Here is a 24,743-nt window from a genome sequence, read left to right as displayed (position 1 = left end):
TTTTAATGTTAAATTCATCAATCTGGTGCACTTTAAGAGTTCAAAATTAAAAGCTCCAACCCATATTCAGGGTGCAAATTGAACAAAGAAAAATTCAAACCTCTTTTAGTTACAGTGTCTGTCTACATTACACTACTACATAATAATAGTTATAATATTAATCCAATGACACTAATAGCATAGGCTATATTGTAAAACAAATGCACTGAAAAATAAAGGAAACTTTCATAATTAGTTTTGTTACTTGAAAGTGCCACCAATTAAACAAAATGAACGTACGAGTTTTATGGGCCACTAAAAAAAAAAAAAATGAGATGTATCGCCCCATGAACATGATTAAACAATGAACCAATGACTACATAGGATACATGATAAGGGGGGCATATGGCAGGATCACATAGGGCAAGGGAATCACATGACAAGACAGGAAACATGACTGTGACTAAACTGCTAAATAAGACGTGAAAAACAAAAAACAATGACAAATATATAATGTTTTGCAGATGGTAAATTATGAATGACAAAAGTGTTCTTGGATTTTGGGAAATGTGGTAATTGAATGCATTTTGTGTGATGAAATGACTCACAGATTAGTCCTGTTTCGCTGAATGTGTGAAGAGTTTTGGAAATGGGACTACAGATTATGTTAGCAAGTATTTTAGCAATTGAAAAAAAACTGTAAATATTGCCTTTCAAAGCAGAGAAGGTTGGACTTTGTCGCCCTCTTGTGGACATCAAATGTTTTGTCCATTATCATTTCATCTTCACGTTTTGTTCTTTATATAGGCCTACGTTATATAAAATATATCATCCCAGCATCATTTATCTATTGCACATATTGTCATGTTGTGCTGAGACGACCACAAGTTGTGGTTCCCTCACTGTTTCAGATCCAGATTCATAGCTTAAAAATGTTTTTTTTATCATGCAATTTTCCTATGTCCAAATTATTTGTCAATTTCTTTCTAAAATATTTGTCCAATTACTTTTATTAATTCTAGATTTATTTGGCCTATTTATTTTCTAAATCAATAAATGTATTATTATTAAAACATTTTAATGGGTTTTTTGTTTTTATTGCCCCACTGTATTTTTTTGTAGTATAACAAACTATTATTATTATAGTTTTTTTCAACTGCTTACACACATTTTCAAAACTTTACACACAAATCCAAGAAGTTGCTCCATTGCCTTAATATTCTATTTTGGATATATCATATACACACAGTTATTCAAAACCGAAAGCTCTTCTTTCATGAGCTTCTATGTACATTTCTGTACAAGATTGAAAGTAATTGGCAGAGAGATGTTGAAAATTCACGGTAAACACGAAGGCAAGATTGAAACCAAACTTTATTTTTTTACTGTAAGCATTTGTGGTTGTTAATACAGTATTACACAGTCCGAAAAACCTGTAACTCGACCTAGAGGCCTTTTCTCAAGCCATGATTGGTTGGTGTTCAGTAAAGCAATGAGTCGAAGGCCGAGAATTAGTGTATGGTTTTGCAGTTTTGGTGTGTGGTTCTGGTGTTTGAGTGTCAGGTTTCAGTAATTGTGTTACAAGTAAGGATATTGTGGGTGAGCAGTTGAAAAAAACTGTATTTCTAATTCCTCCACCAGGAATTCCAGTCTTTTTGTTTGAATGTCTGACTGGGACAATGACATCATTGATTCGGCCAATGGGGTGCGTTTAGGGCGGGGCTACCGGTTTGTTCGACCAATGGCAGATGGGTGGAGTATTTCGAAAAACCTGCTCAAATTTTAATCTGTGTGTGTGTGTGTGTGTGTGTGTGTGTGTGTGTGTGTGTGTGTGTGTGTGTGTGTGTGTGTGTGTGTGTGTGTGTGTGTGTGTGTGTGTGTGTGTGTGTGTGTGTGTGTGTGCGGTCCGAAATACTAGACAAAAGGTAAAATATAAAGGCAAATGAGATTGTACTCTTGAACACTGGATTTTCCAATCAGCATCCAGGACCACAACTATCAGTCAATGAGTTGCAATGAGCATTTGTGATGTTTGATATCAAATGACCAGGACAAAACCTTAATTTAAGACTACGATTTATTAATAAATTAATTGGAGCAGAAGCAAAGTAATACAATATTTAATTAACAATCACAGTTGTAATACAGTTATGGTTGATCATCTGCATTAAAGGGGTGGTAAAACACGATTTCACTTTTGTAACTTTAGCTAGTGTGTAACGTTGCTGTTTGAGCATAAACAACATCTGCAAAGTTACAATGCTCAAAGAAAAGCTTTTTTGCTTTTAAAGAAAAGGACTACAACAAAAGGCTGGTTGGGACTACACGACATTCCTCCTGGGTTAGTGACATCAGCAACCCTAAAATGTACATAACCCCCGCCCCCGGGACACGAAGACCATGTCGAGAAGAGGAAAGTTGTTGTATAAGAGGACATTTGTGAGTCAGCTCAAACTTTAGCATCCTTCTTTTCACATGCAATAAAAAGTCACTCCGTGTGCATCTCACAACAGTTCCTATATGACCAATTTATAGATTATCATGACAGAATATGCTAATTGAAGATAGTTAACTCCACATCAGCATCATAAATTCATCAACTAACCATTCTGAGGCGTCCTGTTGCATTCTACATGTTGTCACTTCTTAAGTCTTTCCATCTTTGTCTGACTCTGTTTTAACATTAAAGGCAGAACAGTTTCTGTCATTTCAGTGTGTCTGCGTGAGGTAATCCCTCTGCTAACACAAACATGAGCTCTTGAAACCCCGCCCTCTGAGGCAGCTCATTTGCATTTAAAGGGCCAGGCACAAAACGGTGCGTTTTTGCTAACCCTCAAAAAGTGACAACTTTAACATGCTATATAAAAATATCTGTGGGGTATTTTGTGCTGAAACTTCACACACACACTCTGGGGACATCAGAGATTTATTTTATATCTTGTGAAAAGGGCATTTTACCACCACTTTAAAACAAACAGTGAGGACTTTGCCGGCTAGTTTGAGAAGGCTACATGCCACTGATATTTCTTGTTCATTATTTGTGCATTTCTATGGCCAGACGAATCTGCTCCAGCAGTTTCTCTTTGTTGTTTGTGATGTTTTTTCCAGCGACCTCCATAAGATCAGTGATCATCTCAGCGCTGTAAGGACCTTGAAAAGTGGCATATTTTTTCCTCCATTCCTCAACTTTATCTGAAGAAACATTAACACACTTAAATCAGAACACAGTTGATAATTCAGTTTTATTCAGGACATTAAGATAATAACTTGCCTCCACAGTTGACCACATTAAAGAGAGGGATGTGTATCACGGTTGGAGTGTTTTGGCCTTTGAACACATAGAAGTCCTTCGGTTTCTTTACGTCCTCAGGAATGTTGACCTCAGGGAAAGGGATCTTTAGTTTCCTGCATGTCTCAGCAGCGTCCCTCACTGTCTGTGGTAGAAAAGCAGCACATTATTGTTTGATTAAAAGGGTTGGACAGACTGTTATAAATAACTATGGTTAGATGAAAACCCATGCATTTATTTTTAAATTTTAGGACACATAGGTTAGTGTGACCATGGTCACTATGAATGTCATGAGGGGGGAAAGCAGCATTATGCCCCTTTTTACAAGATGTAATAGAAGTGTCAGGTGTCCCCAGAATGTGTCTGAAGTTTCAGCTCAAAAAACCCCCCACAGATCATTTATTATACTATGTTGTAAATGCTGATTTTTAAGTGGAAGGAAAACGTGCTGTTTTTGTACATGTATCTTTAAATGCAAATGAGCTGCTGGTCCGCCCCGCCTCACTTTCCAGAAGAGGGCGGAGCCTGTACAGCTCATGCAAAAAAATCAAAACATCTGTTTGGTTTTAAGCAGTTCTCGTGAGTATTAAACTAGGTTCTCTTTCATGTCTTATTGCGCTTAAACTGTTTGTGTTTTTGACATAACCTTGTATTTATATTAGTGCTGTGCGTTAAACGCGTTATTAACGGCGTTAACGCAAACACATTTTAACGGCGTCAATTTTTTTATCGCGAGATTAACGCTCTTTTTGGCCTAGCAAACAACATCACACCGGATAGCTAGACCGGAAACAAAACAACAGGCACGCCGCACGTACTTGTTTGGGCTTGCGCCGGCCAAAGAGTAGTAGGCTAACGGTACGTTTTGAGTGGATGGCGCGAGCGCGAGACGCCGATCTAGAGACGTGCACTCTCAACGCAATAGAGTGCGGCGCGGGACTAGATTTGATGGCCGAGTGCGAGGGCGGGCTCGAGCGGTAATGCACTCACTCTGTGTGCGGATACGGGAGAATAAAACGATTCGCGGGACTCCCGCAAACTAGAAATATCTATGAATAAAACATAAAAACTAATACATTTTTATTCATATGTTGCAGAAAAGCAACACGAACAACTAAAACAAAATAGAAACGATTTACAGGCCAGAGTTTCTTTTTATAACATGTTTGCAGCGTTGAGGGATGTAGCCAATCACAGACATATGAAGAAGCATCAGAAGCATTTAAAATAGACTCCCCTCACCGCTCAAAACAGACTTTTTGTTCAGTGCTGAATTCTGTAAGCTGGCAAATCCTCAAATTATAACAAACAAAGTGTATATATTATGAAAGATGCATTGTGCAGTCAGCTTCACTGATAATAACAGATGTGTGAGATTGCGAACTGATGTCAGCTTTTTAGGAATTATTAAGGGAGCGCACTTTGCACGCATTCAGTCATGCCAAACCATGCACTCAGTAGCCTGCTTGCTTTTATGTTATAACAGTGGTTTGTGTGTTAATGCTTTAATAACAAATAATTTATCAGGAGCATTTATGCTGATGTGTATGGTGGCGACACGTAGGCGAAAGTATTTGGAGGTAGCCTACAAAAAAAGAGTGTATTTGCGGGCGGGAGCGGGACAACAATGTTGCGGGCGGGAGAAAGTAACATAGAAAATAGTTGAGAACGTCAGTTATAACGACCCACGTATGAAAAAAATTGACGGGTTTAAATCGGGCTTGGGCTCATAATTACAGTTTATGTGTCGGGCCGGGCTTGATTTTTTGGGCCCGATCTAAGCTCTACAATAGATGACTTCAGACAGAAGCACATGGATACCACAGCTAAGAACAAACTTACTGCTGATCCACTTTTCCATGTTGATAAGAGCATTAAAATTAGAAAAAATAATGAGACAAATAGAAATCAAGGGACATTTAGAATAGATAAAAATGTGCGATTAATCGCGAGTTAACTATGGCATTAATGCGATTAATCGCGATTAAATATTTTAATCGTTTGACAGCACTAATTTATATTATATATTATTTTATTTTAAATATTAGATCTGTGGATTAAAGTAGTGTAATATACAGTACCTTCTGCGATATATGCTGTTAATATGAATCAACAAAAGAAAAACAGAAAATCCCTCACTGTACAGCTCACTGAGGGCGGAGTCTGTGCTAATAGGGCGAGTGAGTCACCAGTCGTGAGCGGGGTCCAAGTATATGCGTCACATTGCACAGAAACTGCAAACAACTTATTCTGAAACACTTCATATGATTTATTTTGTTTTGCGGTAGGTGGTATGCCATACGGAACCGTTGCCACTGAAACTACATATTAACGCACCAGTGGGGCTCGACAGCCTTAGTCAAACGGGTTGGCGCGTATGGTTGGGTTGCGGAGAGATTGTGAGATTGTGGTTAGGTCTCAGCAGCAACTGTTGGTTTATTTGTATAGGTTGTATAGTATTTACAGTCATTACGTTCCTGTATATATTGCGTGAATGACGGGTGGTTGAGCAGATATTGTGTTTTGTGGTAGGTGGTATGCCATACGGAACCGTTGCCACTGAAACTGCATATTAACGCACCAGTGGGGCTCGACAGCCTTAGTCAAACGGGTTGGCGCGTATGGTTGGGTTGCGGTGAGATTGTGGTTAGGTCTCAGCAGCAACTGTTGGTTTATTTGTATAGGTTGTATAGTATTTACAATCATTACGTTCCTGTGTATATTGCGTGAATGACGGGTGGTTGGGCAGATATTGTGTTTTGTGGTAGGTGGTATGCCATACGGAACCGTTGCCACTGAAACTGCATATTAACGCACCAGTGGGGCTCGACAGCCTTAGTCAAACGGGTTGGCGCGTATGGTTGGGTTGCGGAGAGATTGTGAGATTGTGGTTAGGTCTCAGCAGCAAGAGGGAAGTAGAGGTCAGTAAGCTGGGCTGAGTTGAGTGGGGGATGGAGGGGGGTGACTCTGGGACGCCAGAGTCACTGTCGAGCCCTCTTGAGGTGTCGTGGGCTAGTCGACGAAACACTGAGGACGGAAGGTGCCCACTTGAAGACCCTAGAGATGTTCCCTACTCCGCTCAATCCAGAGGGTTGTTATGGGGGACCGCACTGTGGTTGCAGCCGTTGTGTGTGCTGACGCGCAATACACTGTATTAACACCAGACAGAAGATTCACGTCACTAGATGGAAAGAAGCGTAAATGGATGGAGAAGCATAGGTTACTGTAAAGCTACGTCTTAGTTGGTGATTATCTTGGCGAAAGCCGAGTACAAATCAGCATGAAGTTTTAACATCTACTCTCGTGTAATGGAAATCATGAAGATCTGGATACGTCCAGTGACTGCGGTGAATAGTGCTGCTGGCAACAAGGGAAAGACCTTGTGACAGCCTGGAGAGACAGCTGACAGGAGGAAAGAGACCCCAATGGGGCTGGTAAGGGTTAGCTACCCTTGTCGGCAGTATCCAGCTCTGTGTTTACAGGATGCTGGAGACACCCGCCCAAGGCTTCTGAAAAATTAAAGAGGAAAATACCCCTAGAGTCTGCGAGAGCAGGGGCGGAAGATGACTCAATGGTGGACAACATGGTTAACGACTTTGGAATGGAAACGGATATGAGTATAGAGAGTACTTCACAAAAGACTAGTTCAGGTTCTGCAGTTAGCAAAGCCATTGAACTCCAAGCTTGTGTCTGTGGCTGGAGCAAGGCGACAACGGTCAGGGGTTTGAAGATTCATCAAGGGAAAATGAAATGCTTGAGGGAGAAGGGACAAGGGCCTCGCATTGATCAGTACTTCTTACGAAGTCAGTCAAGTCAGTCGAATGAAATCCAGCGACAGGAAGCAAACCACAGTTCGCAGGATATCAGCACCCCTGTCATAGAGGAGAGGAGGGTTTGCACAGTTAGTGATGAACACATTGATTCTTGTGAACCCGGTCAGACTAACCAGCATAAGAGAGAAAAGAACCTCAACGGGCATAGGCCTGCAGTTAGATGGCCAAGAGCTTGTGAGAAAACTGCATGGGACACGGTAAACACAGATCTATGCTTTGCATTAGAAAGATTAACTGGTACAGTTGAAAAGAAGCTGGATAAATTTGGGGACATCATTTACGCATATGGAAGTGAGAGGTTTGGTGTGGAAAAAAGGAAGGAAAAAGTACAAACTACTCCTGGATTGTCTAGACGGCAGCAGAAAATTGAAGGGTTAGTTAGAGAAAGGAGACAGCTGAGGAAGCAATGGAAAAGAGCGGAACAAAGTCAGAAGGAGGGACTCAATCTCTTACAAAGGGCCATAAAAGATAAGCTTGCAACATTACGCAGAGCTGAGCGCCTACGGAAACGCTACAAAAAGAAGGAGCGTGCGAGGGCTAATTTCTATAAAGATCCATTCAAATTCGCAAAGAAGTTATTCACCAGTGAGAAGAATGGCACTTTAAAAGCATCTAGGGTTGAGCTAGAGAGATATTTGGAGGAAACACATACAGATGCAAAAAGGCATAAGCCTATGTCTATTCCGTCAGACATCCCACCTGTCAATCCACCAGAATACCAAATGGAGGTCTGTGCACCTAAGTGGAAAGAGATAGAGCAGGTTGTGAGAAAGGCAAGGGCTTCATCATCTCCAGGGCCTAATGGAGTTCCGTACAGAGTGTACAAGAGTGCTTCAGGAGTTCTACGAATTCTGTGGAAATTGATAAAAGTGGCTTGGGAAAAGCAGGTTGTACCTAGAGCATGGCGCAGAGCAGGGGGAGTCTTTATACCCAAAGAAAAAGATGCTACAAGCATCAGTCAGTTTCGCCCTATTTCACTATTAAATGTCGAAGGAAAGATTTTCTTCAGCATTATTGCTCAGAGATTGTCAACCTACCTATTAAAGAATGGCTTCATTGACACTTCAGTTCAAAAAGCGGGCATTCCAGGATTCTCAGGATGCTTAGAACACATCAGTGTTATCTGGCAACGAATTCAATCAGCTAAAAAGGAGAGGAAGGAGCTCCACGTGACATTCCTGGATTTGGCTAATGCATATGGTTCAGTGCCACATGAGCTTCTTTGGGCATCATTTGATTTTTTCAGGGTACCGATGTCGATAACAAATTTAGTGAAAGCCTATTTTGGAGATTTGCAATTTAGTTTCTCAACTCCAGAATTCAACACTACATGGCAATGCTTAGAGGTTGGAATAATGGCAGGATGCACCATTTCTCCACTGGCTTTTACCATGGCAATGGAAGTAATCATTAGGGCATCAAAATGGGTAGTAGGAGGAGAGCGCTTGGCTTCTGGGATGCGACTACCACCAATCAGAGCATACATGGATGACATGACAACCATGACTACAACGGTAGCCTGCACTAATCGGTTATTGGGGAAGTTAACAGATAATATTGAATGGGCACGAATGCAATTTAAGCCCTCTAAATCAAGGAGCATCTCCATAATTAAAGGCAAGGTAGTAGATAAAACATTCTTCATTAATGGTGAGGCAATACCAACAGTTTCCCAGAAGCCAGTGAAGAGTCTAGGGAGATGGTACGATGGGGATCTAAAGGACACAGTTCGAGTGGGAGAAGTTAGACGACAAGCAGTGGAAGGGTTGAAGAGCATAAACAGCTGTGCTCTACCAGGCAAACTGAAACTCTGGTGCTTTCAGTTTGGTCTACTGCCAAGGTTGCTGTGGCCACTGACTGTGTATGAGGTTTCTTTGACAACAGTGGATAAGCTGGAAGGGTTAATAAGTTCATACATCAGGAAATGGTTGGGAGTTCCACGCTGCCTCAGCAGAGTGGGACTTTATAGTAAAGGAGTATTGCAGCTGCCAGTCTCTGCTTTAACCGAGGAGTTTAAGTGTGCCAAGGTCAGACTGGAAATGACTTTAGCAGAGTCACGTGACAAATGTGTAAGGGAGACAGCCCCTGTGGTAAAAACTGGTAGAAAGTGGTCAGCAAAGAAATCTGTAGTAGAGGCAAAGGCTAACCTTCAAATTGGGGATATCGTGGGACAGGTACAGCATGGAAGAGGGGGTTTTGGGCTCAGTTTAGCTCCTCCTAAATGGCACAAGGCAGGCCCAGCCCAAAGGAGGAAGCTGGTAGTCAACGAGGTGCGAAAGCAGGAGGAGAGGATGAGATGTATAAAGGCCATTTCCCAGGCCAAGCAGGGAGAGTGGATGAGATGGGAGAGTGTGGAACAACGCAAAATGGGCTGGCAAGACCTTTGGTCAATGGAAGAGAGTAGGATCAGTTTCCTTATTAGGTCAACATATGATGTTCTCCCATCACCGCAGAACCTAAACCTCTGGGTAGGAGAGGATCCATCTTGTCCTTTGTGTTCATCACCTGCCACATTAAGGCACATTTTGACAGGATGTAAGGTGGCTCTTAGCCAGGGTCGGTTTACTTGGCGCCATGACCAAGTATTGCGATGTTTGGCTTTAGCATTGGAAGGCAAGCGTAGTATGACCAATAAATTGCCGCCTGTTCTAGCAAAACATTACACGCAGAAGACAATATTCCTCCGCCCAGGCGAGCAACCACCAAGAAAAGGTGCTAACACCAATTCTCGCCCAGGACAACTGGAAGCTGCTAGGGACTGGAAGATGCTGGTTGATCTTGATCAACGGCTTATTTTTCCACCTGAGATTGCCACCACTAACCTACGGCCAGATATTGTTTTGTGGTCTGGATCAGCACGCATTGTTCAACTGATAGAGTTAACAGTGCCATGGGAGGATGCGGTAGATGAGGCATATGAGAGGAAGAAACTGCGGTATGCTCATCTGGCCACTGAAGCAGAACAGCGAGGATGGAGAGTCCAGGTTTATCCAGTGGAAGTGGGTTGTCGTGGTTTTGTGGCACACTCTACAACCCGGTTCCTCAGAGACGTCGGATTCAGTGGCCAAGAGTTGCGTCGTACAGTAAAGAACTTATCTGAAGCAGCAGAAAGGAGCAGCAACTGGCTGTGGTTGAGACGGAAAGATTCTAGCTGGCTGTGTACAGGCCGCCATGCTACGGTTTCGTAGAATTCTTGAAAACTTGAAAGGTCTGTTGGTTTATTTGTATAGGTTGTATAGTATTTACAGTCATTACGTTCCTGTGTATATTGCGTGAATGACGGGTGGTTGGGCAGATATTGTGTTTTGCGGTAGGTGGTATGCCATACGGAACCGTTGCCACTGAAACTGCATATTAACGCACCAGTGGGGCTCGACAGCCTTAGTCAAACGGGTTGGCGTGTATGGTTGGGTTGCGGAGAGATTGTGAGATTGTGGTTAGGTCTCAGCAGCAACTGTTGGTTTATTTGTATAGGTTGTATAGTATTTACAGTCATTACGTTCCTGTATATATTGCGTGAATGACGGGTGGTTGGGCAGATATTGTGTTTTGTGGTAGGTGGTATGCCATACGGAACCGTTGCCACTGAAACTGCATATTAACGCACCAGTGGGGCTCGACAGCCTTAGTCAAACGGGTTGGCGCGTATGGTTGGGTTGCGGTGAGATTGTGGTTAGGTCTCAGCAGCAACTGTTGGTTTATTTGTATAGGTTGTATAGTATTTACAATCATTACGTTCCTGTGTATATTGCGTGAATGACGGGTGGTTGGGCAGATATTGTGTTTTGTGGTAGGTGGTATGCCATACGGAACCGTTGCCACTGAAACTGCATATTAACGCACCAGTGGGGCTCGACAGCCTTAGTCAAACGGGTTGGCGCGTATGGTTGGGTTGCGGTGAGATTGTGGTTAGGTCTCAGCAGCAACTGTTGGTTTATTTGTATAGGTTGTATAGTATTTACAATCATTACGTTCCTGTGTATATTGCGTGAATGACGGGTGGTTGGGCAGATATTGTGTTTTGTGGTAGGTGGTATGCCATACGGAACCGTTGCCACTGAAACTGCATATTAACGCACCAGTGGGGCTCGACAGCCTTAGTCAAACGGGTTGGCGCGTATGGTTGGGTTGCGGAGAGATTGTGAGATTGTGGTTAGGTCTCAGCAGCAAGAGGGAAGTAGAGGTCAGTAAGCTGGGCTGAGTTGAGTGGGGGACGGAGGGGGGTGACTCTGGGACGCCAGAGTCACTGTCGAGCCCTCTTGAGGTGTCGTGGGCTAGTCGACGAAACACTGAGGACGGAAGGTGCCCACTTGAAGACCCTAGAGATGTTCCCTACTCCGCTCAATCCAGAGGGTTGTTATGGGGGACCGCACTGTGGTTGCAGCCGTTGTGTGTGCTGACGCGCAATACACTGTATTAACACCAGACAGAAGATTCACGTCACTAGATGGAAAGAAGCGTAAATGGATGGAGAAGCATAGGTTACTGTAAAGCTACGTCTTAGTTGGTGATTATCTTGGCGAAAGCCGAGTACAAATCAGCATGAAGTTTTAACATCTACTCTCGTGTAATGGAAATCATGGGATTAAAAAAAAAAAAGTGGATGGATTTTTACCATTATACTAGTTGGATGTTCTCAGAGCCACCAGGCACTGTTTTATGCAAATGAGCGGCCGGATCGCATTAAAGAATTTTCTGTTAGAACGGTGTCGTGTTAGCGGCCCCTAAGTTAATAACTAATGATTGTTCCGACGGAAGTGAATCAACCAAAACTAACTTTATCTGGACAATAACTTTATTCTAGATCTGCTGTAAAGCCAAAACAATCTCTGTTACTGTAATTTCCTATTATCTCTGTAAAGCTGCTTTGAAACAGTCCATATTGTTAAAAGCGCTGTATAAATGAAGGTGACTTGACTTGACTTGGATGTATATACACTGCCAACACATTTATGCTCAAACACCATGTAAAAGTGGAATTTGCATAATAGGTCCCTCTAAAAAAATAAAAAATAAAACCTCCTGTTGTATACAGAGGAAACAAGTCACAGGTTTGGAACGATATGAGAGGGAGTAAACGACGATTTCTAGGGGATTGTTTCCCTTAAATGAACTATGAGTGAATTCTCTGTGCGTATAATACCTTGAAAGGTTCACTTTCACTGAAATCCAGTGAAATGATGAGGTCGATGTTTCTCTCTTCTCTCAGCACTGAGAGATAGGGCGAGTTCAGCAACAGTCCAGCGTCTATATAGTCTCTCGTCTCACTTTCCAGAAGAGCAGCGGGCACTGCTTTATCTGAGAGATCACAGCATTATTATATTATTCACAATAAATTTCCAGTTAGCATCTGTCTATGAGTTTCTGTTCTCACCTTTCATGTTGTGAAGAAAGTCATATTTTCTGCCCCAGATCCACTGAGACATGCATTTAAAAATACTCACCCAAAGATCTGTAAAACAAATACAGTGGTTCTTAAATTCAGTAATGGTTCTGATATTGTTTTATATTCTGTATATAATTTTAGTTGAATATATGGTTCTTTGGAGAAAAGGTTTTTCAGGTTTAATTATAGTTAAGCTTTAAAGTACATCACTGGATGTCTAAAGGTTCCTCTGTGGCATCAGTCTGTTAAAACCTTTTATGTTGAAGCTAATTGGAAGATTTATAGAATCATTTAGGTTTATGCATTAATCTGGCTAGAATATCAAACATTCAGTACATTATACAAATCAACACATTGTAAAGAAAGTTCAACCTACCAAAAGGCCAAAAATTACTCAAACCATTAAACAAATCCACGGTGAATAGTTTCATATACTGTTTTGCAGCTTCTTTATCAGGGAGATTTAGTTTTTTCTTTCGAAAACTCAGCTGATGTTTGCCTCCAGAGATCTCTGTGAAAAGAGGAAAACATGAAGTGATCCAGAACAAGGCCAGGACAAGCAGTCAGTCCGTGAACAAGACAAGAGCGCGCAAGTCGTTTTTCTGAATATCCAGTTCTCCTGTTGTTTCAATGTAGTATCTACCACAAGTGCGCGCGCTGTCGCGGAAGCGCCAGCGGAAGCGTTCAGCCTCCTCGTGTGAAGACCGACTCGGGTAAAGACCATCGACTCTACCTGTGCGACTCCACCAAGCAAGGACTCCGGCAAGGCACTTAAGTATCATCTTCTCTCCTTTTCCTTTCCCACTTCTATCGTATTTCCCTTTCTCAACATGTGCTTTCAATACATTCCTGTTGTCTCTCGACAACGTGCACTCATCACGCACAGAAGGCAGCGCAATACTGCTAATCTGCGTCTTATTCTCTCATCCACACACACACCTCTCTCTCTTTCTATGGGTCTATGGAATTGTCAGTCAGCAGTCAATAAAGCTGACTTCATTCCAGCCTTTGCATCTCATTCTACTCTTAATATATTGGGCTTGACTGAGGCCTGGATCCGTCCAGAAGACTCAGCAACCCCTGCTGCTCTCTCTAACTACTTCTCTTTCTCCCACACCCCTCGCCAGTCTGGGAGGGGTCGGGGTACTGGTCTTCTCATTTCTAACAACTAGATATACTCAACTCTCTCTTCTCTATGCAATAACAACTCGTTTGAATATCATGCAATTACACTTACAACTCCCATTAGGATCCATATTGTAGTTATTTATCCCCCCCAGGTCAACTGGGAAGCTTTGTTGAGGAGCTGGATGTGCTGCTGTCCTCTTTCCCTGAGGATGGCACCCCACTCGTAGTTTTTGGTGATTTCAACATTCATCTAGAAAAGGCTTATGCAACAGACTTCATCTCTCTTCTAGCCTCATTCGATCTCAAACGTCTCATCACCACAGGTACTCACAAATCAGGCAACCAACTGGACCTGGTTTACAAACGCAACTGCATCCCAAACAACATTTTGGTGAAACCTCTCCATGTTTCAGATCATTTCTTCATCACTTTCGATCTACAACTCACTACCCATGCTCCACCAACTCCCCTACCAGTTACTTTCAGACGTAACCTGCGCTCACTTTCTCCTTCCCATCTTTCCTCTGCTGTGTCATCTTCACTTCCCTCACCCTCACAATTCTCATCTCTAGATGTGAATACCGCAACAGATACTTTAAGCTACACTTTAACTTCTTCTTTAGACAATATCTGCCCTCTCTCCTCCAGGCCAGCACGCGCTACTCCCTCTAACCCCTGGTTATCTGAGGTTCTTCGTGAACATCGCACCAAACTCAGGGCAATGGAGAGGAAATGGCGCAAATCAAAAGACACGTCTGACCTGAGTATGTATCAATCTCTACTCTCTTCCTTTTCTGCTGATGTTCACGCTGCAAAATCTTCATATTTCCACAGCAAGATCAACAGCGCACAGCACACAAACATTTTTTTAAAGACATTCAACTCTCTCCTCTGTCCACCTCCACCATCACCCACCTCCTCTTTAACTGCTGATGACTTTGCTAACTTCTTCACCAACAAAACAACCTCTATTAGCAGTCAGTTCTCAACTCCACACACACAGGAACCCAAACCATCCTCTCCCACTACCAGAAACCTTCTCTTTATCTTCTCTCCGCTAACCGAGGAAGAAGTATCTAAACTTCTCCTCTCCAGTCATCCTACCACCTGCCCTCTAGACCCCATCCCCTCACACCTTCTTCAAGCCATCTCTCCCACACTTCTACCAGCACTCACACACATCATCAACTCATCCCTCCACACTGGCATTTTCCCTACAGCATTCAAGCAGGCTCGGGTAACTCCACTGCTTAAAAAAACAATGTGGTTTCAAGAAAGGCCATTCAACCGAGACTGCACTACTGTCGGTCACAGAAGCCCTGCGGATCGCAAAAGCTGTTTCCAAATCTTCAGTTCTCATTCTGCTGGATCTTTCTGCTGCCTTCGACACTGTGAATCATCAGATCCTTCTGTCCACCCTCTCATCACTGGGCATCAAAGGAACTTCCCTCCACTGGTTTGAGTCCTATCTCACAGGTAGGTCCTTCAGGGTTACATGGAGAGGCGAGGTATCCAAAGCACATCAACTGAACACAGGGGTTCCTCAGGGTTCAGTTCTTGGACCTCTCCTCTTCTCCATCTACACCACATCATGCAAGCCTGTGTACGGATCTAATTCCATCGTCAAGTTTGCGGACGACACTACGGTGATTGGTCTCATCAGCAACAACGATGAGACTGCCTATAGGGAGGAGATCAAGCACCTGGCCACATGGTGCACTGAAAATAACCAGCTCCTCAACACCACCAAAACGAAGGAGCTCATCGTGGACTTCAGAAAAGAGTCAAGAGGCACACATGACACCATCCACATCAATGGAATGGCTGTTGAGCGTGTCTCCAGTTTCAAGTTCTTGGGAATCCACATCTCGGCGGACATGTCCTGGACAACCAACACCTCCTGCCTGGACAGGAAGGCTCACCAGCGCCTTTTCTTCCTGAGGACACTGAGGAAGAATCAGCTTTCCTCGATTATCCTGGTGAACTTCTATCGCTGTGCAATAGAAAGCGTCCTGACCAACTGTGCTACAGTGTGGTATGGGAGCTGTTCTGTTGCAGAGCGCAAGGCACTGCAGCGGGTTGTGAAAACCGCCCAGCGCATCACTGGGACTCAACTACCTGCCATCGAGCACATCCAGAGGAAACGCTGTCTGCACCGAGCTCGCAGCATCCTTAAGGACTCTTCTCACCCAGCCCACAGACTGTTTTCTCTACTGCCCTCCGGCAGGCGTTTCAGGTGCCTCCGGACCAGGACCAGCAGACTAAAGAACAGCTTTTTCCCCAGAGCTGTCTCTTTACTGAACTCTAACCCTCACTGATCCCACTCCCCTCATATACTGATAATCTCTCCTCTCCCTCCTCACACCTAACTCCATTTTGTTATTGGTTATTTGTTATTTGCAATGCTATAATGTTAATTTGCACTGCTGACTATTATCATAGTAACAACTGTTTACATATGCATCTTGCACTACTCACCTGACTAGAATATCAATTTGCACTGCCGACTGTTTATTTACAGTACCAATTGTTTACATATACATTGCAATGCCGTACTTTAACTGTAATATGCAATTACTTTCCATTGCACTTTTACTCGGATAGCTTCTGTCCAACTTAATTTGCACTACTTTAAATCCATTGTTATAATGCTCATTTAGCCTTACTTATTACATATATCTGTCTGAAAATCCTGTTTATAGTAATAACCATCTGTTTATTATGCTCACATTCTGTATATTATCACATTCTATATATATCACATTAGTATACTAAGCTCACATTCTGTTTATAGTAATAGCCATCTGTATATATATTCATAGTACACATTCACCTGTAAACTCTGTATATAGTAATAATCATCTTTATATTATGTTCATTGTACATATCTGTAAAAAATCTGTTTATAGTAATAGCCATCTGTATATTATATTCAGTACATATCTAGCAATATTTATTCAGTTCATATCCATGTACTGCATTTACGGAACCATTGTATATCCTGCATTGCTGCTATTGCACTTCTGGTTAGACCCAAACTGCATTTCGTTGCCTTGTACCTGTACTTGTGTAATGACAATAAAGTTGAATCTAATCTAATCTAATCTAATCATTGGGACCCATCATACAGGCACATGGTTTCTCTTACCATTGCTATGCTGATGACACACAGCTCCACCTCTCATTTCAACCAGATGATCCCACAGTAGCTGCATGTATCTCAAGCTGTCTGGCGGACATCTCGGCATGGATGAAGGAACATCACCTGCAGCTCAACCTGGCAAAGACTGAGCTTCTCGTCCTCCCTGCCAATCCGTCTCTACAGCACGACTTCACTATCCAGCTAGAGTCATCCTCAATCACCCCATCAAGATCGGTCAGAAATCTTGGAGTAATATTTGATGACCAGCTGACCTTCACAGACCACACTACAAAGATAGCTCGATCATGCAGGTTTGCAATGTATCAGGTATCAGGAAGATCAGGCCTTTCCTAACTGAGCATGCAACACAACTTCTCATCCAGGCCCTGGTTATTTCTAGGCTTGATTACTACAATGCTCTTCTAGCTGGACTTCCATCATGTTTTACTAAACCTCTACAAATGATCCAGAATGCCGCAGCCCACCTTGTCTTCAATGAGCCTAAAAGGGCTCAGGTCACTCCTCTGTTCATCTCACTGCATTGGCTACCACTCGCTGCTCGCATCAAATTCAAAGCTTTGACGCTTGCTTACAGATCTACCACAGACTCAGCTCCGTCCTACTTTCACTCCCTACTACAAGTCTACGTCCCTACCAGAAGCCTACGATCGGCCAAGGAGCGACGGCTCGTGGTGCCATCACAGCGAGGCACTAAATCACTCTCCAGAACATTCTCATTCACGGCTCCATGCTGGAGGAATGATCTCCCCACCCTCGTCCGTAATGCAGAATCCCAGACAGCATTTAAAGGACAACTGAAAACTCATCTCTTCCGTGAGTACTTAACATAAAAAAAAAAAAATTTAAATTCTTCTCTTTTAAATCTTTCCTTCCCTTTTAAATCTTCCCTTGTCTGGCTTTTGCTACTCTGAGCAATGCCTGAACTTTGTATTTTGAGCACTTCTTGCGTTGTTCTTCCCTCTTCACGATGACTCGCTTGCTTTAGCCCTCAGATGTAAGTCGCTTTGGATAAAAGCGTCTGCTAAATGACTAAATGTAAATGTAAATGTAAACATGATTGAGTTCTTATAATCTGATGCAGGTTTGTGTATCTTCTGGCCAAATTGATGTTTTTGCATATTGTCGTTTCATCAATTAACTTGTGTTCCCTATCAAGGGAACTCACGCTGCGTAGTCAAGCTGTGGGAACACTCCTGTCTGATTGCGTCGTGAAGCACGTGTATAATCAGTCCAATGGAAGAGCGAGACGTCATAGGCGGGTGACGTCATTAACCAGGAAACTATAAAGCCCCCCTGAAAGCAGATCACGTCATTTTCTGTGCCTTCAGCAAGCGCTCTCTGTTTCAGTTCTTGTCTATTTATTGTTGTCTGTCAAGTTAAAAATATATATATATCATGGCGAGCAAGCAAGACTTTAAGCGTTGTATTGTTCCCTTCCCACATTACATCACGGCTGGGGACACACCTCAGCGTTGTGTTGCTTGTTTGGGAGTGGAGCATGCCCAGTCAGTTCTCGAGGGAACTGACAGAGCATTCCGAGAGAATGTCCGTGAGGACGCTCCGCTCCCACCGGGCGTTCTTCGAGGAGGACGGTTCAGAGACGGTTCGGAGGTGCGGGTCCGCGCATCTTGGGGTTTGCAGATGGATCTAACAGCGGGGTTTGAGATGGGCCCCTCCCTATCTCAGCCCTTACCTGCTGGATCCAGTGCCTCTGCCCAGGGAGGAGGGGGCTCCAAGCAGCCGCTTAGTTCGCTTGTGCCTTCGGGACAGCTCTGCTCCTGGGAGTTCTGGAGAGAGGGTTCACCAGGAAGGGGCTCATCTATTATTAGTAGCCCCGCACTGGCCGGCCCGAGTTTGGTTCTCGGACCTAGTACTTGAGGGTCTGGCCTTGGCTCCGTTCGAGCCTATTGAAGATGTTTCAGAAAAGCTCCTTACACTAAAAACTTTGTTTCTTCTTGCTATTTCTTCTATCAAAAGAATTGGAGATTTGCAAGCCCTTTCGGTTGATCCTTCATGTCTGGAATTTGCACCTGGTATGGTGAAAGCATTTCTACACCCGAGACCGGGTTACATTCCTAAGGTCCCTACTAATGTTGCTGGCCCAATAGGCTTTATGCCGAGCTTCACTACTTCCTGAACTTTAGCCAGCTCCTTTGTTTCCTGTCTGCCATTATTGGACAAACGGATTAATCCAAGTGTGCCTGATTATTGTTACTGAGGCCAGGCACACCTGGATTAATCAGTTTGTCCAATAATGGCAGACAGGAAACAAAGGAGCTGGCTGAAGTTCAGGAAGTAGTGCAGCTAGGCATAAAGCCAATTGTGTTGCAGGCCTTTTGCCGTCCGCCTTTTAATACCCCAGATCAGGAAAGCCTCAATCTGTTATGTCCCGTTAGGGCTTTGGATGCCTACCTTAACAGAGTTGCCCTGTGGCGTAGATCAGAGCAGTTATTTGTCTGCTTCGGTTCAACTAAGAAAGGTTGCCCTGCATCAGAACAGATTATGAGCAAGTGGGTAGTTGAGGCTATGTCACTTGCTTATGAAATGGTCGGGCAGCCTTCACCTTTGGCTGTCCGCGCCCATTCTACGGGGAGTATGGCTGCCTCTACGGCTTTAATTTCGGGTGTTTCCCTTCATGACGTTTGTGATGCGGCAGGCTGGTCCTCGCCGCATCCATTTGTCAAGTTCTATGACTTAGACTGTGGAAGCTATCCTATAAGCCTCGGAATAGATGGCATGGTGTTCTCAACTCGTAGCAGAAAAATCCTGAGTCCAAACATTAGTTCTCTTTGGGCGTTGTTCCCGTTTATTATAAAGGTAAAAAAGGGGATAATTCAAATAAAATTTACTTCACCCAGTGCAAAGTAATAAAGTGCTGTTGGTAAATCGGGTGCTCATGGCTACGGTTAGAACCGTGTGTTCCCCGCCATCCAAACCTTTTCCTGACTGATTGCCACACCTGTAAATATACCTAACTCCCAGTGATGTGTCACACCCAGTGCAACACTCCCACCAAGTGGCTAGAATAAGTAATAGCAGTATTAACCTATCCAGAAAAGGTGAAAGTATAAATGACTCCTACATAGACCTCTCCTCTCCTGGGGCTAGGTTGCTTGCTTCTTAGTGTGCGCAAGGACTTCACACAGAACGGGCACTTGTCATTATGGCATAGTGGGTATGGGGTTCCCACAGCGTAACTACACAGCATTCGCCTGCCCAACTTCCTGCATGCCCTGATCGACTTGCTTCAGGCTTATCAGGAGCTGACGCGATCTGCTTTCAGGGGTGCTTTATAGTTTCCTGGTCTATGACGTCACCCGCCTATGACGTCTCGCTCTTCCATTAGACTGATTATACACGTGCTTCACGACGCAATCACACAGGGGTGTTCACACAGCGTAACTACGCAGCGTTTTGTTCCCTCTCAGGGAACTAAGGTTGTAACCCGAGACTTTTTTTCACTGTTTAAATGATGCTGAAAAGCCATTAAAGATAAATGTTCTAGCACACTTTTGGAAAATCTTACCGTTCAGCTTTGTTCTGATGGATTTATCGTGAGCAGACGGATCTTTGCCATTCAAAACCGAGAGATTCATGTCCACGAGATCCATGAGTACTTGGTAATATTTGTCTATGGGAGGGGAGTTTGTATTTTCTGAAGAAACACATCGAACAAACATCATCAGTGCAAAATGTCTTGAATGCAAGTGCTTCCCATGCCCAAATCTATGACATTCAGTTATCAGGTGATAATCATTATGGTTCACTTTTATTTTTCATCATTAAATGCCCAATGAAGTGCCTTGAAACGTGCAGCATTATTCAGTGTGTAGACGTAATTTCCACTGCAACAGGAAAACTGGGCGGGACATATCAAACAGCTCCTCCCTTTTTTTTAAATAACCAATGCCCTTCAAATTACGCAAATTGAAATTGCGAATTGAAAATACGGCCAATGGAAACAAACAAATTTCGCAAAAACTCCCATTTATCGCAAAAAACTTTTCATGCTCGCATGAGGTGGTTTTTCAGGCAAATCGAAAAGAAATATTTTGCAAAACTGCAATGGAAACAGTTTTTACGCATTTACAGTCGCCTGATGTAGCAGACGTGGTGTGTTTGGACAGAATACGAGACAGAGTTCCTTATTAAATTCATAAAAGACAAAAGAATTACAGGAATACTGGATTCCAAACCTCAAAGAAATGCCACAATCAAGACCTCGAAGCAGAAATGAGGGAGAAACACCCAGAAACTCCTCATATGAGCCGCTCACAGTGTCTAAAGCCCTATTCGCATGGGATAAGTATTAACTGGGGACCTCGTGTGATTTAGAAATTACCCCCCCACATCTGAATTTCATGTGGCACATTCGCACGGGATTAAGATCTCAGACAAACTCCGCAATTATTACAAATGACTAGAGGTCACCAGGTAATACTAATCCGGTGCAAATAGGGCTTTAGTGTCTTTCCTTGCCATTAATGATTGGATAACACACACACGGCTCTTTCGATTTAATAATTTCGATTCGATTAATAAATTAGTGCAGTGACTGATATACGTAAACCAACCAACATCCGTCGCCATGATTTTTGGAATGACTTATCGCGAGAGGAATATATGACGTTTTAGTCGCATAACATCGGTTAATGGAAACGCCGTCATTTCGCAATAGTTTTTTGTCGACATTAAGAAAAAAAGCGCAAAAGTTTTGCACAAATCCGTAATGCAAACGCGCCTTCAGACATGTAACACTAAGGGGGTCATCCATGGGAGCCCCAATCATCATCTGAGAGTATCAGAAAAGGCCAACGGAATTGGTGTGTGGAATTTGCATGCCAAGCCACGTCCCCGGAGATACGGGTATACAAGACATTTAGAAAAAATCGCTAAAGTTTTGTGCAAATCTGTAATGGAAACGCGCTTACAGTTCAGAGCCGTTGAGCTCAGTAAAGCCACAGTTTCCTTCTAATCTCAAACCATTTCTCCTTCTATAATGTGAAACCAGACTTCATTCACCCCAATATAAAGCATATTTACACTTTCTGAATCGTTCCCTATCCCCTAGGTGCCATTCACCATGTAGACAATAGCAAATGTGTGAACAAGTGACCGATTTCAGCCGCAGCTTCAGCATTGGTTTATAATGAAGGGGCGGAGCTTCAGATTCAAGAGAGCATTTGATTGGATAGAAAATCTGAGGAGAAGCTGAAGAGCAGTGTGAGATCATCAAAATCATTAAACCGTATTTGCGGAAGTGAGAGATTAAATGTTGAAAGATAATATCTTTAAATGCAAATTTTCATTGTTTTGGAGCTTAAGTCTAAAAGTTAACAATATGTTAACAAGTCTAACATATTCAACAAGTCTAACATATTCACTATAAGCCAAAAGACTTAAATTGATTTCATGGGGACTTTAAAGGGTTTACATTTTTACTCTGCTGGCATTCATAAACAGATCATTAGACAGAAATAAAAGATCTTATCAATACATAAAAGCTGTAATGCTTTACCTTTCCCCATTTCCTCAACCATCTCCGTTTCGATTAGTGGTTCATGTTTTAAGAACTCTGTGGGGGGGGGGGGGGGGATTCAAATGGAATTAAGTTTCAATATATGACTGACAGCTTTAAATAAAACTGAATTTTCAGAACAAATGAAGTTGCACCTTTTATTCGTTCCAAGAGTAACTTCTTTTTCTCGTCTTCATTAGCATAAGTGCTGCCGCACAGAGCTGCAGAAAACACATTCAAGTGTAAAAGTGTTAACAATAAACAAAAACGTATAATTTATATAAAATTTTTTGTAATTTCAGTTTTTTCGTCTTATGGTTTTGATTTTCTGCTTGTCACTGCGTTTGGATCTTCACTCAAGTCTCGGAGCAGATACGCAACACTGATGCATAAAATTGTCATGCAAAGATTAGAAGGTTGGTGAAATTGCTTTTTAAAAGATTTTTCAACAAGTCTAATTGTAATATTTAGATTTGAAAGACCTTATCGCCAGATCAATCCCAGATACTATTGATCCATTATAGATGATTCTCTAATTCAGGTCAATTTATAATGGAGAATCAAGAGAATGCAAGTTGATATTATAAATATGAATAAACTCTCCTGTCACAGAGTGTATTACCTTGCAGGTACAGCATGTCAATCTCAGGCTGGTTCTCGATCTTACGGCCATTTTCAAACTTGCTGCCAAAGTCGGATGTTTCCACAAACGCTCCAGTGAGGGAATAACCGGCTTCATATGGAGTGAACTCAAACCAGGGGTCTGCAGACAGAAACACATCCATATAACAGCTGACACAAACACATTAACTCTCTGTCTCACACACACACACACACACACCTGCATCTTTGCTCTGTTTGCTCTGCTTGTCGATCGCTGTGTAGATGGGAAACGGGTCTTTGTGTCGGTCCCGCTGATCTGAGAGTGTGTGTTCGTCCACCTGAACAGGAATATTGGCTTATTTATCATGTTGGTGTTCGAGAGAACTGGGACAATTTATTCAGTCACAAACAAGTGAAAAGTAAAACAACCTGCTAGGAACTTTTTTTTTAATCCTAAAAAAAACACACACTGCTGACTGCATGTAGATTTGCAATAGTTTGTAATCAGAAGAATGTTACAGTATTGTGTCCTCTGTGCTTCAGGCTCCTTGGCCATTATAAACACTCAGATCAACGCTAAAAATAGCACTTTTTAAGACTGAATGTGAGCACCTCATTAAGATCGTATCATACATCATTGACGGTTGTATTATGAATAGTTACAGACCTCTTTCACAATTGTCGTGACGAACATCACTGCCCAGACGTCAGTCAAGCTGAATATGTCTTTCTCATAGTAATATTTCTTCAGTTTGGCAAGAGCATCTCCCCAGCTGACTGCAGGACCGCTGAGTCTCGGGACGATCTTGTCTTTCACAGTCTCTAGTTTGGTGGACCAGTCTGACTCCTGATATAAGGAGGCCATGCACCTTCAGAAGAACAACATATGCTCTCATTTATGACATTCTGTTTGTGTGTGTGTGTGTGTGTGTGTGTTTGTGTGTGTGTGTGTGTGTGTGTGTGTGTGTGTGTGTGTGTGTGTGTGTGTGTGTGTGTGTGTGCGTGCGTGTGCGTGTGCGTATGTGTGTGTGTGTGTGTGTACCAGGTGGATCCAGAGACTCCGCTGAGATAAAGCACACAGTCCAGAAGACCTGTTTTCTGGAGTTGATCCAGGGATCCCAGCAAACCCACCATGGCTCTTTCTGCTCCTCCAGATCCCAGTAATGCGATGTTTGGCACTTTGTTCTGAAATGCACACAGTTTAAATGACCAAACAATTGATGTTCGTCAGCAAAAAAAAACATTTATAAATATCCAGGCAGATAAACAAAATATAATATTACCTCACTGCAGCGTATCTTCATTTTCTTCAGGCTTTGTAGAACATCATTTCTTCTTCTGACTACAAACTCCTTCTCTTTCTTATTCAGAGAGTGTTCGATTCTCACTTCACTGCAGCGACACACAGACCAGCACTGACTTTATACAGCAGTTTCATACATTTTATAAAAGTTAGTCAGAATTATCCAGTTTGTAGACATTAATTGTGATGCGGTAAATATATATATAATGATGTGCACAGATTTAATCACAGGAGTCTGAGCAGAATTACCTTTCTTGGGGTTTTGATGGTCCCATCTATAAAACAACAGAGTCAAACATTAAAGTTAAAATCTATCATTTCAAAACTAATAGAGAAAATCCATTGAAAATCAACTGTATAATTCTTTTGAAAAAATTAGTCATACATCAAATGCCAATTAAGCCACAGTTTTGTGTTGGTAACTTTAAAACATATACTCACTGTTCTTGTACAGTCTTATAAAACTGTAAGGCTTCAGCAATATCAGCACAGCAGCCGTCGACTAGAAGAGGCTCTTTTATACGACTCTGAAACTGAAGAT

At 42.6% G+C, this 24,743-nt stretch overlaps 1 protein-coding gene across 1 annotated transcript; it reads right to left on the bottom strand.

Moving 5' to 3' along the window:
• Window positions 1–2,038: 2,038 nt before the first annotated feature.
• LOC143732010 (cytosolic phospholipase A2 gamma-like) lies at window positions 2,039–24,743 on the bottom strand. The gene is made up of 15 exons (XM_077222642.1): window positions 24,644–24,743; window positions 24,452–24,477; window positions 24,183–24,291; window positions 23,942–24,084; window positions 23,567–23,768; window positions 23,138–23,237; window positions 22,919–23,059; window positions 22,452–22,517; window positions 22,297–22,353; window positions 20,305–20,433; window positions 12,864–12,998; window positions 12,476–12,553; window positions 12,245–12,399; window positions 3,251–3,413; window positions 2,039–3,171 (listed from the first exon to the last, which is right to left on the bottom strand). The coding sequence occupies exons 2-15, from the start codon at window positions 24,475–24,477 to the stop codon at window positions 3,014–3,016; spliced, it is 1,662 nt and encodes a 553-aa protein (XP_077078757.1). The 5' UTR covers window positions 24,644–24,743; the 3' UTR covers window positions 2,039–3,013.

The sequence above is a fragment of the Siphateles boraxobius genome, unplaced genomic scaffold, assembly GCF_051911475.1.
Source record: "Siphateles boraxobius isolate OS27281-9 unplaced genomic scaffold, OSU_SipBor_1 120, whole genome shotgun sequence".
NCBI classification, from domain to species: Eukaryota; Metazoa; Chordata; class Actinopteri; order Cypriniformes; family Leuciscidae; genus Siphateles; species Siphateles boraxobius.
The sequence above is the reverse complement of the archived record's forward strand: the minus strand, read 5'-3'. Positions and strand labels throughout refer to the sequence as shown.

Coding starts and splice junctions, on each gene's coding strand:
- LOC143732010 (XM_077222642.1), bottom strand. CDS start 24,477: ATGGGACCATCAAAACCCCAAGAAAG. Junction 22,354..22,451: donor ACTCTTGGAACGAATAAAAG/GTGCAACTTCAT, acceptor CCCCCCCCACAG/AGTTCTTAAAACATGAACCA. Junction 20,434..22,296: donor GGTTGAGGAAATGGGGAAAG/GTAAAGCATTAC, acceptor GTGTTTCTTCAG/AAAATACAAACTCCCCTCCC.